This window comes from Notolepis coatsorum (genome assembly GCF_963971535.1).
Source record: "Notolepis coatsorum genome assembly, chromosome: 9".
NCBI lineage: Eukaryota > Metazoa > Chordata > Actinopteri > Aulopiformes > Paralepididae > Notolepis > Notolepis coatsorum.
The window spans coordinates 35624890-35640727 of NC_140173.1; the positions used below are offsets into that span (position 1 = coordinate 35624890).

Here is a 15838-nt window from a genome sequence, read left to right on the forward strand (position 1 = left end):
CCAAGTTATTATATAGACGACCAGCAGCTTTACCAAGTTATTCTATAGATGACCAGCAGCTTTAACACGTTATTATATAGATGACCAGCAGCTTTACCAAGTTATTATATAGATGACCAGCAGCTTTAACAAGTTATTCTATAGACGACCAGCAGCTTTACCAAGTTATTATATAGATGACCAGCAGCTTTAACAAGTTATTCTATAGACGACCAGCAGCTTTACCAAGTTATTATATAGATGACCAGCAGCTTTACCAAGTTATTATATAGATGACCAGCAGCTTTACCAAGTTATTCTATAGATGACCAGCAGCTTTAACAAGTTATTCTATAGATGACCAGCAGCTTTACCAAGTTATTCTATAGATGACCAGCAGCTTTACCAAGTTATTATATAGATGACCAGCAGCTTTACCAAGTTATTCTATAGATGACCAGCAGCTTTACCAAGTTATTCTATAGATGACCAGCAGCTTTACCAAGTTATTATATAGATGACCAGCAGCTTTACCAAGTTATTATATAGATGACCAGCAGCTTTACCAAGTTATTCTATAGATGACCAGCAGCTTTAACAAGTTATTCTATAGATGACCAGCAGCTTTACCAAGTTATTCTATAGATGACCAGCAGCTTTACCAAGTTATTATATAGATGACCAGCAGCTTTACCAAGTTATTATATAGATGACCAGCAGCTTTACCAAGTTATTCTATAGATGACCAGCAGCTTTAACAAGTTATTCTATAGATGACCAGCAGCTTTACCAAGTTATTCTATAGATGACCAGCAGCTTTAACAAGTTATTCTATAGATGACCAGCAGCTTTAACAAGTTATTCTATAGACGACCAGCAGCTTTACCAAGTTATTCTATAGATGACCAGCAGCTTTACCAAGTTATTCTATAGATGACCAGCAGCTTTAACAAGTTATTCTATAGATGACCAGCAGCTTTAACAAGTTATTCTATAGACGACCAGCAGCTTTACCAAGTTATTATATAGATGACCAGCAGCTTTAACAAGTTATTCTATAGATGACCAGCAGCGTTAACAAGTTATTCTATAGATGACCAGCAGCTTTAACAAGTTATTCTATAGATGACCAGCAGCTTTACCAAGTTATTCTATAGATGACCAGCAGCTTTACCAAGTTATTCTATAGATGACCAGCAGCTTTAACAAGTTATTCTATAGATGACCAGCAGCTTTACCAAGTTATTATATAGATGACCAGCAGCTTTAACAAGTTATTCTATAGATGACCAGCAGCTTTAACAAGTTATTCTATAGATGACCAGCAGCTTTAACAAGTTATTCTATAGATGACCAGCAGCTTTACCAAGTTATTCTATAGATGACCAGCAGCTTTACCAAGTTATTCTATAGATGACCAGCAGCTTTAACAAGTTATTATATAGATGACCAGCAGCTTTACCAAGTTATTCTATAGATGACCAGCAGCTTTAACAAGTTATTCTATAGATGACCAGCAGCTTTACCAAGTTATTCTATAGATGACCAGCAGCTTTAACAAGTTATTCTATAGATGACCAGCAGCTTTACCAAGTTATTCTATAGATGACCAGCAGCTTTAACAAGTTATTATATAGACGACCAGCAGCTTTATCAAGTTATTCTATAGATGACCAGCAGCTTTACCAAGTTATTATATAGATGACCAGCAGCTTTAACAAGTTATTCTATAGATGACCAGCAGCTTTACCAAGTTATTCTATAGATGACCAGCAGCTTTACCAAGTTATTCTATAGATGACCAGCAGCTTTACCAAGTTATTCTATAGATGACCAGCAGCTTTAACAAGTTATTCTATAGATGACCAGCAGCTTTAACAAGTTATTCTATAGATGACCAGCAGCTTTAACAAGTTATTATATAGATGACCAGCAGCTTTAACAAGTTATTATATAGATGACCAGCAGCTTTAACAAGTTATTCTATAGACGACCAGCAGCTTTAACAAGTTATTCTATAGATGACCAGCAGCTTTACCAAGTTATTCTATAGATGACCAGCAGCTTTAACAAGTTATTATATAGATGACCAGCAGCTTTACCAAGTTATTATATAGATGACCAGCAGCTTTACCAAGTTATTATATAGATGACCAGCAGCTTTACCAAGTTATTATATAGATGACCAGCAGCTTTACCAAGTTATTATATAGATGACCAGCAGCTTTACCAAGTTATTCTATAGACGACCAGCAGCTTTAACAAGTTATTCTATAGATGACCAGCAGCTTTACCAAGTTATTCTATAGACGACCAGCAGCTTTAACAAGTTATTATATAGATGACCAGCAGCTTTACCAAGTTATTCTATAGACGACCAGCAGCTTTAACAAGTTATTCTATAGACGACCAGCAGCTTTACCAAGTTATTATATAGATGACCAGCAGCTTTACCAAGTTATTATATAGATGACCAGCAGCTTTACCAAGTTATTATATAGATGACCAGCAGCTTTACCAAGTTATTATATAGATGACCAGCAGCTTTACCAAGTTATTCTATAGATGACCAGCAGCTTTACCAAGTTATTCTATAGACGACCAGCAGCTTTACCAAGTTATTATATAGATGACCAGCAGCTTTACCAAGTTATTATATAGACGACCGGCAGCTTTAACACGTTATTATATAGACGACCAGCAGCTTTACCAAGTTATTATATAGATGACCAGCAGCTTTACCAAGTTATTTATGTCAGCTGTTCCAGTCTTCTGGTTATCAGTCATCTTGCTTTTTGAACCCCCCCCCCCCCCCCCCCCCCCGGAGTCCATGAGATGATGGTGTGTCTTGTTGTTCTCCACGGTGAAGATGTGACGTTGAGTTCTCTTCTCTTCTCCCCAGTCAAAGACTCCAAGTGTGACTACCCCGCAGCCTGCAACGCCATGGAGACGCTGCTGATCCACAGGGACCTGCTCCGGACGCCCATGTTCGACCAGATCATCGAGATGCTGAGGGCCGAACAGGTGACCGCCTCAGGGGCCCCGACTCACCAGCATGTTGAATTCACTCTAGATCCCATTGTACAATCATTTCAAAGAATATGATACAAAATGTATTCCAAAAGATTACATCTGTAGCATTTATTCATTGGGTAATGATAGAAATTAGATTTAGCTTTTGATATACACAAACATTCTTAGTAAATGAATAGTAGTATCTAGGGCTGACCCCTATTAGTCGATTAGTCGACTAATCGGTCGAAAGGAGCCGTAGTCGACTAGCCAACCTCTTAGTAAAAAAATAAATAAAAAATTATAATATATATTTTTTTTTAATTTATCATTATTTCCAAAATAAAAGAGGCCTAGAGGCGTGGCTAACGCTAATGGCACGCATACCAGAGGCTAACTGCCTACGGAAACAGGCACAGAGGCACTGAAAGAGGATTTCACCCGTCTAATGAACACACTAGACTAGACAAATATCAAGATGTATCCATCAGTGGACCAATTGCATGCTTTTGCAGAGGACAAGAAGCCTTCAGTCGACTCCTTCAGACATTAAGCACCCCCCACAGCCCAAATGGAATGATACAAAATAAAAAATAAATAAAAAAGATAAAACATTTATTTTTGAATATTATACCCCTTTTTTCTTTTTCTGTTTACCAATAGTCGACTAACGGCAAATTTTGGCCAATCATAGTCGACCATCCAAATCCTTAGTCGGGGACAGCCCTAGTAGTATCATAGTATAGATAGTGAATCTGTTTATAACATCATTGTGTCTGTGTGTTCCCCCCTACCCCAGGTTATAGTAGTGTGATAGTTTAGAATAGTAGTATAATAGTGTCTCTGTCCTCCAGGTGAAGATCCATGCTGGCCTCAGGTTATAGTAGTATAATAGTGTCCTCAGTTTATAGTAGTATAATAGTGTCCTCAGGTTATAGTAGTATAATAGTGTCCTCAGGTTATAATAGTGTCCTCAGGTTATAATAGTGTCTCTGTCTCAGGTTATAGTAGTATAATAGTGTCCTCAGGTTATAGTAGTATAATAGTGTCCTCAGGTTATAGTAGTATAATAGTGTCTCTGTCTCAGGTTATAGTAGTATAATAGTGTCCTCAGGTTATAGTAGTATAATAGTGTCTGTGTCCTCAGGTTATAGTAGTATAATAGTGTCTCTGTCTCAGGTTATAGTAGTATAATAGTGTCTCTGTCTCAGGTTATAGTAGTATAATAGTGTCCTCAGGTTATAGTAGTATAATAGTGTCCTCAGGTTATAGTAGTATAATAGTGTCTCTGTCTCAGGTTATAGTAGTATAATAGTGTCCTCAGGTTATAGTAGTATAATAGTGTCTCTGTGTCCTCAGGTTATAGTAGTATAATAGTGTCCTCCGGTTATAGTAGTATAATAGTGTCTCTGTGTCCTCAGGTTATAGTAGTATGATAGTGTCTCTGTGTCCTCAGGTTATAGTAGTATAATAGTGTCCTCAGGTTATAGTAGTATGATAGTGTCTCTGTGTCCTCAGGTTATAGTAGTATAATAGTGTCCTCCGGTTATAGTAGTATAATAGTGTCTCTGTGTCCTCAGGTTATAGTAGTATAATCGTGTCCTCAGGTTATAGTAGTATGATAGTGTCTCTGTGTCCTCAGGTTATAGTAGTATAATAGTGTCCTCAGGTTATAGTAGTATAATAGTGTCTTGTGTCCTCCAGGTTAAGATCCACGCTGGCCCCAGGTTCGCCTCCTATCTGACCTTCAGCCCGTCTGAGGTGAAGTCTCTGCGGACGGAGTACGGAGACCTGGAGTGCTGCATCGAGGTGGTGGACAGCACGCAGGACGCCGTGGACCACATCCACAAGTACGGCAGCTCTCACACGGACGTCATCGTCACAGAAAACGGTGAGCGAGCTTCCTCAACGGGTCCGTCACCATAACTCATTTTGTCGGACGATATGTTTTTCCCCCAGACAAAACAATTGCAATAAATGATATTATTATTATTATTATCGGTCGTCCATGCTGACACAATTGGCAGTGTCAGCGGGAGGGAAGCGGGTGGGGTGGGTCCTGGTCGTTGTAAACAGCGACTCCTGCTGCTGAGCTGAATGACACTGAGCTGAGTGACACTGAGCTGAATGACACTGAGCTGAGTGACACTGAGCTGAGTGACACTGAGCTGAATGACACTGAGCTGAGTGACACTGAGCTGAATGACACTGAGCTGAATGACACTGAGCTGAATGACACTGAGCTGAATGACACTGAGCTGAATGACACTGAGCTGAATGACACTGAGCTGAGTGACACTGAGCTGAGTGACACTGAGCTGAGTGACACTGAGCTGAGTGACACTGAGCTGAGTGACACTGAGCTGAGTGACACTGAGCTGAATGACACTGAGCTGAATGACACTGAGCTGAGTGACACTGAGCTGAGTGACACTGAGCTGAATGACACTGAGCTGAATGACACTGAGCTGAATGACACTGAGCTGAATGACACTGAGCTGAGTGACACTGAGCTGAGTGACACTGAGCTGAATGACACTGAGCTGAGTGACACTGAGCTGAATGACACTGAGCTGAATGACACTGAGCTGAGTGACACTGAGCTGAATGACACTGAGCTGAGTGACACTGAGCTGAGTGACACTGAGCTGAGTGACACTGAGCTGAGTGACACTGAGCTGAGTGACACTGAGCTGAGTGACACTGAGCTGAATGACACTGAGCTGAGTGACACTGAGCTGAATGACACTGAGCTGAGTGACACTGAGCTGAGTGACACTGAGCTGAGTGACACTGAGCTGAGTGACACTGAGCTGAATGACACTGAGCTGAATGACACTGAGCTGAGTGACACTGAGCTAGGGCTGAGCCCAAACGTTCGAACCTTCATTTGTTAGGTTGGCATTCGAATTCTAAATCAACATTAGAATATATTTTTTTTTTATAAAGTATTATATTATATAATATATATAAAGTATTATTATTATTATTATTTTTTTATGTGTGTTTATTCATTCTGTTTAAACCAATGGGTTTTTTCTTCACAGTTGCAGATAAAGATTAGGCTACACTAATATTATAGTATTAAAAACTGATGAGTTATATTCAAAAGTTGATAGAAAAGTTGAAAGTTGATTTAATAAAAAAAAATACTAATTTAATCAGATGAATCACTTTATTCAAATTGAGGATTTAGTTTGAGGATATTTATTAGAAAATAAAAAAATTATTTTGAATTTTAATTAAAGGGGAACTATTTTACTATTTCTTTCACTATTTGGGCACTTTTACACAATTCCTGTGAGTCTATGGAACACCTCTGTAATATATATATATTTTTTTATTCATTGTTTTGTATTTCTAATCAAGTCCTCAAAAACAGCATTTTTCTACCTCAAGATCTCAAGCCGTTTTGAGCTGATGTGGCAAGAGTGCAGGGGCCTGTGTGCAGCTGTTCTTGTATCTCAACATTAACACTTTGGGTGCCGGGAGCCGTCTTTAGACGTCTTTGCTGGCCATGCTAAAGTTGCCGGGGGACGCTGTACGTCGTCTTTATATCAATATTTCAAAAATCTGCGATCGGATTCATAATGTCCCTCCGCTGGCCTGAGATCCACCAGCAGGACCCACTGAGCTCTCTCGCGGTTCAGGAGCGCCATCTGGTGGCCGATCGGCGCAAGCGCTTAACAGGAAGCGCACTAGAGGTTTTGCTAGACGTCCGTATTGCTTCCGGCCACTCGGTACATGTCCCGTGACTCTAGCTCGTCACTCTACATAGCGATCGATTGCCAATAACTCGATAAACAACATGATTTGGACGTATATACCATTATACAAGCTGGAGATGGACCGGGTAATAATATATCCCATAATGATAAAATTTCTACTCGACGATGATCGCCCAACGGCGCGCGGAGACTGGGGTGAGTTTCAGCGTGTAACGTTACCGTCTTCGATAATAACTGATATTATCAACATTTGACCCACATTAGATGATTGGTATAACGCTGCCCACGGAATTATAAACGCCCCCTCGCCCATCCGGTCAACATCAGATGACGTGTAGTAACTTCTAGAAGTACGTCTAGTTGGAATTTTTTATATCGCGCTGATTGCCATCAAACTGTATTTCATCATCAATATAATGCATTTGGGGCTATATATCACGTTCTGGAGAAAGCTGCAGAAAGAGATGAAAACATACTTATACATTAGACCATACTTTACTATGAATATGTGAATGAAAAAGTTTAACGTTGCTACACAATGAACAATACATATAGGACTTTGAATGGGCCCTAATAATGGCAATGTAGCAATAGAATTTAAAAAGTTATAGCCCTGCAAAGAAGGGGACTTTCTCCATAGACAAATAGCGCTGGCAATCTATGGTATATCATTAATTTAACCTTAGGCAACCAAAGTGTTAACATGCAGCAGTGTCTTTATGACATCACATATAGGCACACTTTCAGATGACTCAGTTCAGTGAGGGTGAATATTGTGAGAGGAGAATTGGAAGAATGCGCCAATATGAGAATTAGAGACATAGATCATATTAATATAAGTTCACATAGCTAGGAAACAATGCTAAACACTCAAAAAGGCCATTTATAAGATAGTTCCCCTTTAAATTTTTTTATAAAAAACGAAGGTTGGACAGCCTTGCACTGAGCTGAATGACAGAGTTGAATGACACTGAGCTGAATGACACTGAGCTAAGGCTGTCCCCGAAGCCTATTTTTGGGATTCGAACTTCGTCAGGGTTTTTCGAACGGACGTTCCAACCTTCGTTTTTAATTAAAATAATAACACGTTTTTTTTTAATCCATTTCTTTTTTCAATTTTTTTTTCTTTTTTTATAAATAATCTCAAACTAAATCCTCAATTTGAATAAAGTGATTAATCTGATTAAATTAGTATTTTTTATTTTATTAAATCAACTTTCCAGCCCCAGACCCAGCCCAGGGAGAAGCCCCAGCCCAACTAAATCAATTAAATCAACTTTCTTTAATGAATATAACTCATCAGTTACTATAATATTAGTGTAGCCTAATCTTTATAATGCAACTGTGAAGAAAAACCCCATTGGTTTAAACAGAATTAATAGATTCTTTTTTTTAAATACATTTAAAAAAAATATTATATTAAAAATAAAAAATTCGAATGTTTATTTAGAATTCGAATGCCAACGTAACAAACGAAGGTTTGAACGTTTGGGCTCAGCCCTACACTGAGCTGAATGACACTGAGCTGACTGAATGTGTGGTTATCTTCTACAGAGGCGACAGCAGAGCAGTTCCTGCAGCAGCTGGACAGCGCCTGTGTGTTCTGGAACGCCAGCACTCGCTTTGCAGACGGATACCGCTTTGGTCTGGGTACGTAGCGCCGGTTTGATCTGCTCTGGTCCTGTTGTGGTTTAAAGCGGTCTCTCCTTGCAGGAATACACTAATTATTACAGTAATACTTTAGTTATTACAGTACTACACTAGTTATTACACTACTACACTAGTTATTACAGTAATGCTCTAGTTATTACAGTAATACACTAGTTATTACAGTAATACTCTAGTTATTACAGAACTACACTAGTTATTACAGTAATGCTCTAGTTATTACAGTACTACACTAGTTATTACACTACTACACTAGTTATTACAGTAATGCTCTAGTTATTACAGTAATACACTAGTTATTACAGTAATACTCTAGTTATTACAGTAATACTCTAGTTATTACAGCACTACACTAGTTATTACAGTAATACACTAGTTATTACAGTACTACACTAGTTATTACAGTAATACACTAGTTATTACAGTACTACACTAGTTATTACAGCACTACACTAGTTATTACAGTAATACACTAGTTATTACAGTAATACACTAGTTATTACAGGACTACACTAGTTATTACAGGACTACACTAGTTATTACAGTACTACACTAGTTATTACAGTACTACACTAGTTATTACAGGACTACACTAGTTATTACAGTACTACACTGGTTATTACAGTACTACACTAGTTATTACAGTAATACTCTTATTACAGTAATACTCTAGTTATTACAGGACTACACTGGTTATTACAGTACTATACTAGTTATTACAGTAATACTCTTATTACAGTAATACTCTAGTTATTACAGGACTACACTAGTTATTGCAGTACTACACTGGTTATTACAGTACTACACTAGTTATTACAGTAATACATAGTTATTGATTGACATGGATTATGACTTCATGTCAATGGAACAGTGGTTCAGTGCAGCTCATACGGAGGTGTGTCTGTTTGCAGGAGCTGAGGTCGGCATCAGCACAGCGAGGATCCACGCCAGGGGCCCCGTGGGTCTGGAGGGGCTGCTCACCACCAAGTGGGTCCTGAGGGGCGAGGGCCACACCGTGGCCGACTTCTCTGAGCAGGGCAGCATGAAGTACCTCCACGAGAACATCCCTATCCCCCAGAGGAACCTCGGCTAGGAGCCCCTCCATCACCTCCACCACCACCTCCTCCATCACCGCCTCCACCTCTTCCACCTCAACCATCACCACCCAAAAACCTCTCTTTTTAACATTCACAGAGATCGAGGGATATTTTTTTGTGTGAGTGAGTCCGGACCCAAGAAAAATGCAGTTGCAATTTTGATGACGATGATACTTTTCTACTTTTTTAACCAAAACCTGAGCAATTAAGTGGTGAAACCCCAAGCGAACATGAGCAGTTAACATTTACATTTAGTCATTTAGCTGACGCTTTTATCCAAAGCGACTTACAAGTTCTGTACGTTAAGTGGTGAAACCCCAGCGAGGCGCAGCATGATGCTGCTGCAGTAGAGCCTTCTGAACCTCGACCACAGACCCGTGATGCCTGTAGGGAAGTGACTGTTCTTTTTGTTTTCATAATTCACCATATCCATGTTGTTCTTTGTTGTTTCTCTCCCCTCTCTTTCCTGTTGTTCTGATCACGTCCCTGAATTATTAGTCAGAGATCATGTCCTTTGTTTTGTCCCTCATTCTTAGACAATGTCCCTCATCTCACATCAGCCTTAATATAAAATATGAGAAGATTAAACGGTATACACAAAGGTGCAGATGAGGGTCTGTGCAGGTTTTAGTGGTTAAGAATCAGACACACTTAGTAAAGAGTCAGACACTTCTAACAGTTCTCAAGTTTTGCCGCCTTTAGTTCTCCAGCTGCTGGCAACAGTCCATGCCCACAGAGGGTCCCATGGATATTCTTCTGGCATTGATTATACATTTTAGCCGAACAGGGAGGTTGGTGTTACAGTAGTAATGTAGTTACAACAACTTGCCAAAAAGTGTTCAAGTCAAGTGTTCCTTTTATTGATCCCCTTGGGGAACGTGTGGTGTCATAGCAGCGCGGGGGGGGGGGGTAAAAACGGGGAAAAAGATAATAATATAAATAGTAACTATAAAGACTACAGAAAGAGGAAGGAGTTTATACCGATGTTATTGTGACATTATTTATGGGTGACAGTCACCTGGTGTGAAAGGGTGCGACAAGAAGACACAGATGGGAAACTAGGACCCGCCACCAGACATGTTACTGACGTCTGTCTCTACTAGACATGTTGGCTGATAAACTACCAGACTGTAAAGTGTGTAGGGCTGACCCCCATTAGTCGACTAATCGATCGAAAGGAGCCGTGGTCGACTGCCAACCTCTTAGTCGAATGCAAAAAAAAAAGGTTATTATAATATTATATATATTTTTTTCATTATTTCCAAAAGAAAAGAGGCCTAGAAGCATGGCTAACGCTAATGGCACGCATACCAGAGGCTAACTGCCTAAGAAAACAGGCACAGAGGCACTGAAAGGATTTCACCTAACTTCATCTAATGAACACACTAGACTAGACCAATATCAATATGTATCCATCAGTGGACTAATTGCATGCTTTCGCAGAGAACAAGAAGCCTTCTGTCTACAGCCCAACTGGAATGATATATAATTTTTTTTATTATATATATTTTTTTTGCATTTTTCTTTTGGACTATCGGCTGATTTCGGCCACTACAAGTCGACTATACAAATCCTTAGTCGGGGACAGCCCTAAAAGTGTGTCTTCTCTGTTGGCTGATAAACTACCAGACTGTAAAGTGTCTTATATTCTAAAATCCAATGTGAATCATAGAATAATAAAGTGTAAAACGTGTATGAAAATAATAGTTTCCTGCTCTGCCTATAGTCATACAGTACATATACAGTACAAAGTAAGGAAGGTAAGTAGTCTTCTCCATGTGGCCTGTGCACCTTTCGCTGATCTAGTTGATTCTGCCTCCAGAAATATTATTTGTCCAAGCCGATATTATCAAATGTTTTTCTTCCATGAAGGTTAACCCTTTCACTGCCACACTACAGAAGGTTAACCTTCTGTAGTGTGGTAGTGAAAGGGTTAAAGTTGGGTTGTGGTTATGGCCTGTCGGAACAGTCAGTAGGGCTTATTTCTGCTCAAAGGTTTCAAGGCAGTGGGTAAATAAGAGCTATATGGCAGGTTCGCCAAAAACGGGATAATAAGCATTGGAATAGTCATGTTGACATCAGTTACCATGGCAGCGATGACTGGTCAGCCCTGTGAAAACACACTATAGTCACATAACATGTTATTCCTGGAGTGACATGTGATTCCCTCCTCTTTCTTCCCCATTCTGTATTTTTATATCGACAGATGAGATATTAGATCATTGTCCCAGTTCTGTTTTTGTAACTATTCTTTTTCTACTCTGCGCATCCCCCTTGGTCTGTTTGTAATGTGTGTTGTGTGTTCCGTTCTGTCCTTCCTTTGGCAGGTCATATGAATAAATATCATGTATGGTTCTCAATTCATCTGTTGTGTGATGTTTTTATTTGGATAGGAAGTGAATATTGAATATAATCTCCCATCCCTCAAAGATTCCCATGAGCAAGGCACTTAAAATGGGTTTGAGACTGTGTTTGCAGTCTCTACAGTGCAGGCGGCACAGTCTCAACATCAGGTTTCATAGTTATTGCACAGTCTCAACATCAGGTTGTTTCATAGTTATTGCACAGTCTCTCAAGGTCAGGTTGTTTCATAGTTATTGCACAGTCTCAACGTCAGGTTGTTTCATAGTTATTGCACAGTCTCAACGTCAGGTTGTTTCATAGTTATTGCACAGTCTCAAGGTCAGGTTGTTTCATAGTTATTGCACAGTCTCAACGTCAGGTTGTTTCATAGTTATTGCACAGTCTCAGTGAACGTCAGGTTGTTTCATAGTTATTGCACAGTCTCAGTGAACGTCAGGTTTAATAGTTATTGCACAGTCTCAGTGAACGTCAGGTTTAATAGTTATTGCACAGTCTCAGTGAACATCAGGTTGTTTCATAGTTATTGCACAGTCTCTCAAGGTCAGGTTGTTTCATAGTTATTGCACAGTCTCAGTGAACGTCAGGTTGTTTCATAGTTATTGCACAGTCTCAGTGAACGTCAGGTTGTTTCATAGTTATTGCACAGTCTCAGTGAACGTCAGGTTGTTTCATAGTTATTGCACAGTCTCAGTGAACGTCAGGTTGTTTCATAGTTATTGCACAGTCTCAGTGAACGTCAGGTTTAATAGTTATTGCAAAGTCTGTGAACATCAGGTTTAATAGTTATTGCACAGTCTCTGAACGGAAGGCATTTGTTACTTGTAAATGTCTGATGTCCACTAAACTTTACAAATATGTTTGCCATACAATAGCAAGGAAGCCTGTGAAGTTCTGAGACGTCTGGCCTCATGGTGGCGTTATTCTCATGAAACCAAAAACATTTGAACTACTCAAAGGCTTGGATTAGGGGTGTTGTCAAAAGATGGAGTGAGAATTTGGGCTATATTTACCAGACAGCCGTTAAGTTAAGTCACAAAGAAAATCACAAAAGAAACTGCATGTAAATCCATGGTTTACACATTTATTAAATTCATAAGTTAATCTTCCATATGGATCCGAATGTATTTTCTTTTATTCAACAACACCAACATTTGATTCACTATGAATTGAAAATGGGGGACCCTGATGTAAACAAGACAAACGTATTTCTCTGGTCTGCATCCCCTTAACAATTGTGTGTATTGAGCCGTACTGTATTGTACCCATTCTGCAATCTGTTAAATAAAGTTGTCATTCATTCATTCATTCATTCATTCATTCATTCATTCATTCATTGATTTGCTTCAAACACTTCAAAACATGAACTCCTGCGGTTCCTAATCGTCTCTATTCTAAACAGTACATCGACAGGACGACATTGTTATTTCGCCACAAGACAAAATGAATTAGTTTCAGTTCAGATACACGTTAACGTGAACATTAAGCAGCTCTTCAGTTACTAATTGCATTGTTGCTGCTGCTTCTGTTAGTAACACAAACATTAACCTGTTCCTCCTCCTAGATTCACCCGCTGCCAGTCAACACTTCTCTGTCCACTACATGTATATTCTGTATATCTACAGAGGGATATATTAGTCTTTTTAGGTCCCTTATTTGCTTTACAAGTATCTCTTTTGAGGACGCGCTGGCTAAACAGCTCTGTGCATCTGGATTATTATTTCTTCAGTTTGGGATTCATTGTTATTCTTTATCTACTACATGAACAGAGAAGTTTCTAGTGTTTCTAATATCAAAGTTCAACCTCTGGAAATTAAAAGAACAAACGGGCATCCTAGTAAGAAGCCGTGTTTGCTGCCATGACAACCTTCCAGACAGCTCCCAGAACAATATCGCCGCTATCTGGCTGTGATGTGATCATTTTGTGATTCTTTTTTTTTTATCCACTTTTTCTCCTCCTTTTTCTATTTTTCTCCCATCCCAATTTAGCCGTGCCAATTCTCCCCTCCCCTGTCTTGATTGTTGCTCGCATGTGCCCCCCACTGGTCGGTCGTAGGGAGGGTTGAAGAATCTATCGCATGTCCCCTCCGATACATGCAGAGTCAGCCAGCCACTTCTTTTCACCTGCCAGCGCAGACTCTCATTGGCGAGGTGTAACGTGTGGGAGGCTCACACTACCCTCACCATCTCCTGTCCTTGCTGTGCAGGCACCCCAACCGACCTGTAGGAGTCGCTGTTTACAACGACCAGACTACCACCCATCGACTCCCCTCCCGCTGACTCTGCCAATTGAGTCAGTATGACGGCCGGCCCAAGCCGGAGGCAATGCTGACAGCCGGATTCGATACCGGTGTCTCTCGCGTTGGTGACGAGCGCAATGTCCGCTGCGCCACCCAGCCACCCATCATTTTGTGATTCTCAAGTGTCCTACAATATCTTAAGTACAGTGATTTGATCTTATAATATAATGTGATTAATTTCATCACAAAGAAATACTTGAAATACTTAAAAACAATTTTTCTTATGACTAAAAAACCATGAATGAATTGCTAAAATTCAAGGGCTTTATTTGTTTTTCCATTTTCAAGAATATCTTTTGACAGAACATTGTTTGTAAAAGGCTTTCATAGTACCATGAAAAGCAGGACCCATTAAAAACATTCAAAACACATGCTGTTATTTCAATACATGCTTACCAATTAGAAATTGAGAATAATTGTCTTAATACCTGAAGGTATTTCTTTTGGAGCTATGAGGTTTTCAACTGACAGCAGTGATATTCAATATGAGGGGAGGTGTGGTAATATTATTATAACATGTATTATTAGGCTAATGTGAGTCAAGCCATCTCGACTCTAATTACACCTACATCTACCCAGGATTCCTTTAGTTTCAGCCGTTTTCCTCTAGTGGTCAAATCTTTGGCCGGATTCCAATCAGTGGGTATATCATTACTATGTCCTAGATTACATCCTGCAAGGGTTAGGTACGTTTTTGTGGATAATAGAATTTTCAATAAGCAGCTCTCTTGCCACTTGAGAAAATAAATTCTTGTGTTTTTAATTGTACAGAATTCTGGAAAGCACAATAATTGGTCACAATAGCGTGGTAAATATTTCCAATTTCCCCTGCCAAGTGCACTTCACAGTTCCCTAGTGTCAGATTGAGACTGAGCCCTTCAGTTCCCTGATGACGACGACCAAGTGTTGAGGTGAACTCAAATTAAATCAAGACTTAACCCTTTCACTGCCACACGACAGAAGGTTAACCCTTTACTATCACACAACCGACGGTTGTGTAATAATAAAGGGTTAACCTTCTGTCGTGTGGCAGTGAAAGGGTTAAGTCTTGATTTAATTTTCCCCCTCTTTCTTGCCGCCACAATGTGTGGGAAGATGGCACTACGTTGCCTCTTCCTCGCACACGAAGTGACAAACACCACGTTAGTGTTGTTCATTCAAACCAATGGGCAGCGCTAGCAGCGAGATAAATGACATGCAGCTGTGATGAGTGGAGCCGACAGGCTGTTGAGGTTCACTGAACCAGTTTCAGGAACCAGTTTCAACCAGTTTCACTGAAGGACACGTGGAACCAGTTTCACTGAAGGAGACATGGAACCAGTTTCAACCAGTTTCACTGAAGGACACGTGGAACCAGTTTCAACCAGTTTCACTGAAGGAGACATGGAACCAGTTTCAACCAGTTTCACTGAAGGAGACATGGAACCAGTTTCAACCAGTTTCACTGAAGGACACATGGAACCAGTTTCAACCAGTTTCACTGAAGGACACATGGAACCAGTTTCAACCAGTTTCACTGAAGGACACGTGGAACCAGTTTCAACCAGTTTCACTGAAGGACACATGGAACCAGTTTCAACCAGTTTCACTGAAGGAGACATGGAACCAGTTTCAACCAGTTTCACTGAAGGACACGTGGAACCAGTTTCAACCAGTTTCACTGAAGGAGACATGGAACCAGTTTCACTGAAGG

The 15838-nt window shown here is 39.8% G+C and overlaps 1 protein-coding gene across 2 annotated transcripts in view; it reads left to right on the forward strand.

Annotated features, from left to right (window-relative positions):
* Positions 1-10402, forward strand: part of LOC311234966 (delta-1-pyrroline-5-carboxylate synthase-like) — a 37250-nt gene extending 26848 nt beyond the window's left edge. For both annotated transcript variants that reach the window (XM_084322270.1, XM_084322269.1), the window contains exons 15-18: positions 2882-3003; positions 4696-4882; positions 8274-8369; positions 9299-10402. In XM_084322270.1, coding sequence (XP_084178396.1) covers positions 2882-3003; positions 4696-4882; positions 8274-8369; positions 9299-9480 — 587 coding nt within the window. In that variant the 3' untranslated portion in view covers positions 9481-10402. The remainder of the gene's footprint in view (positions 1-2881; positions 3004-4695; positions 4883-8273; positions 8370-9298) is intronic.
* Positions 10403-15838: the final 5436 nt, after the last annotated feature.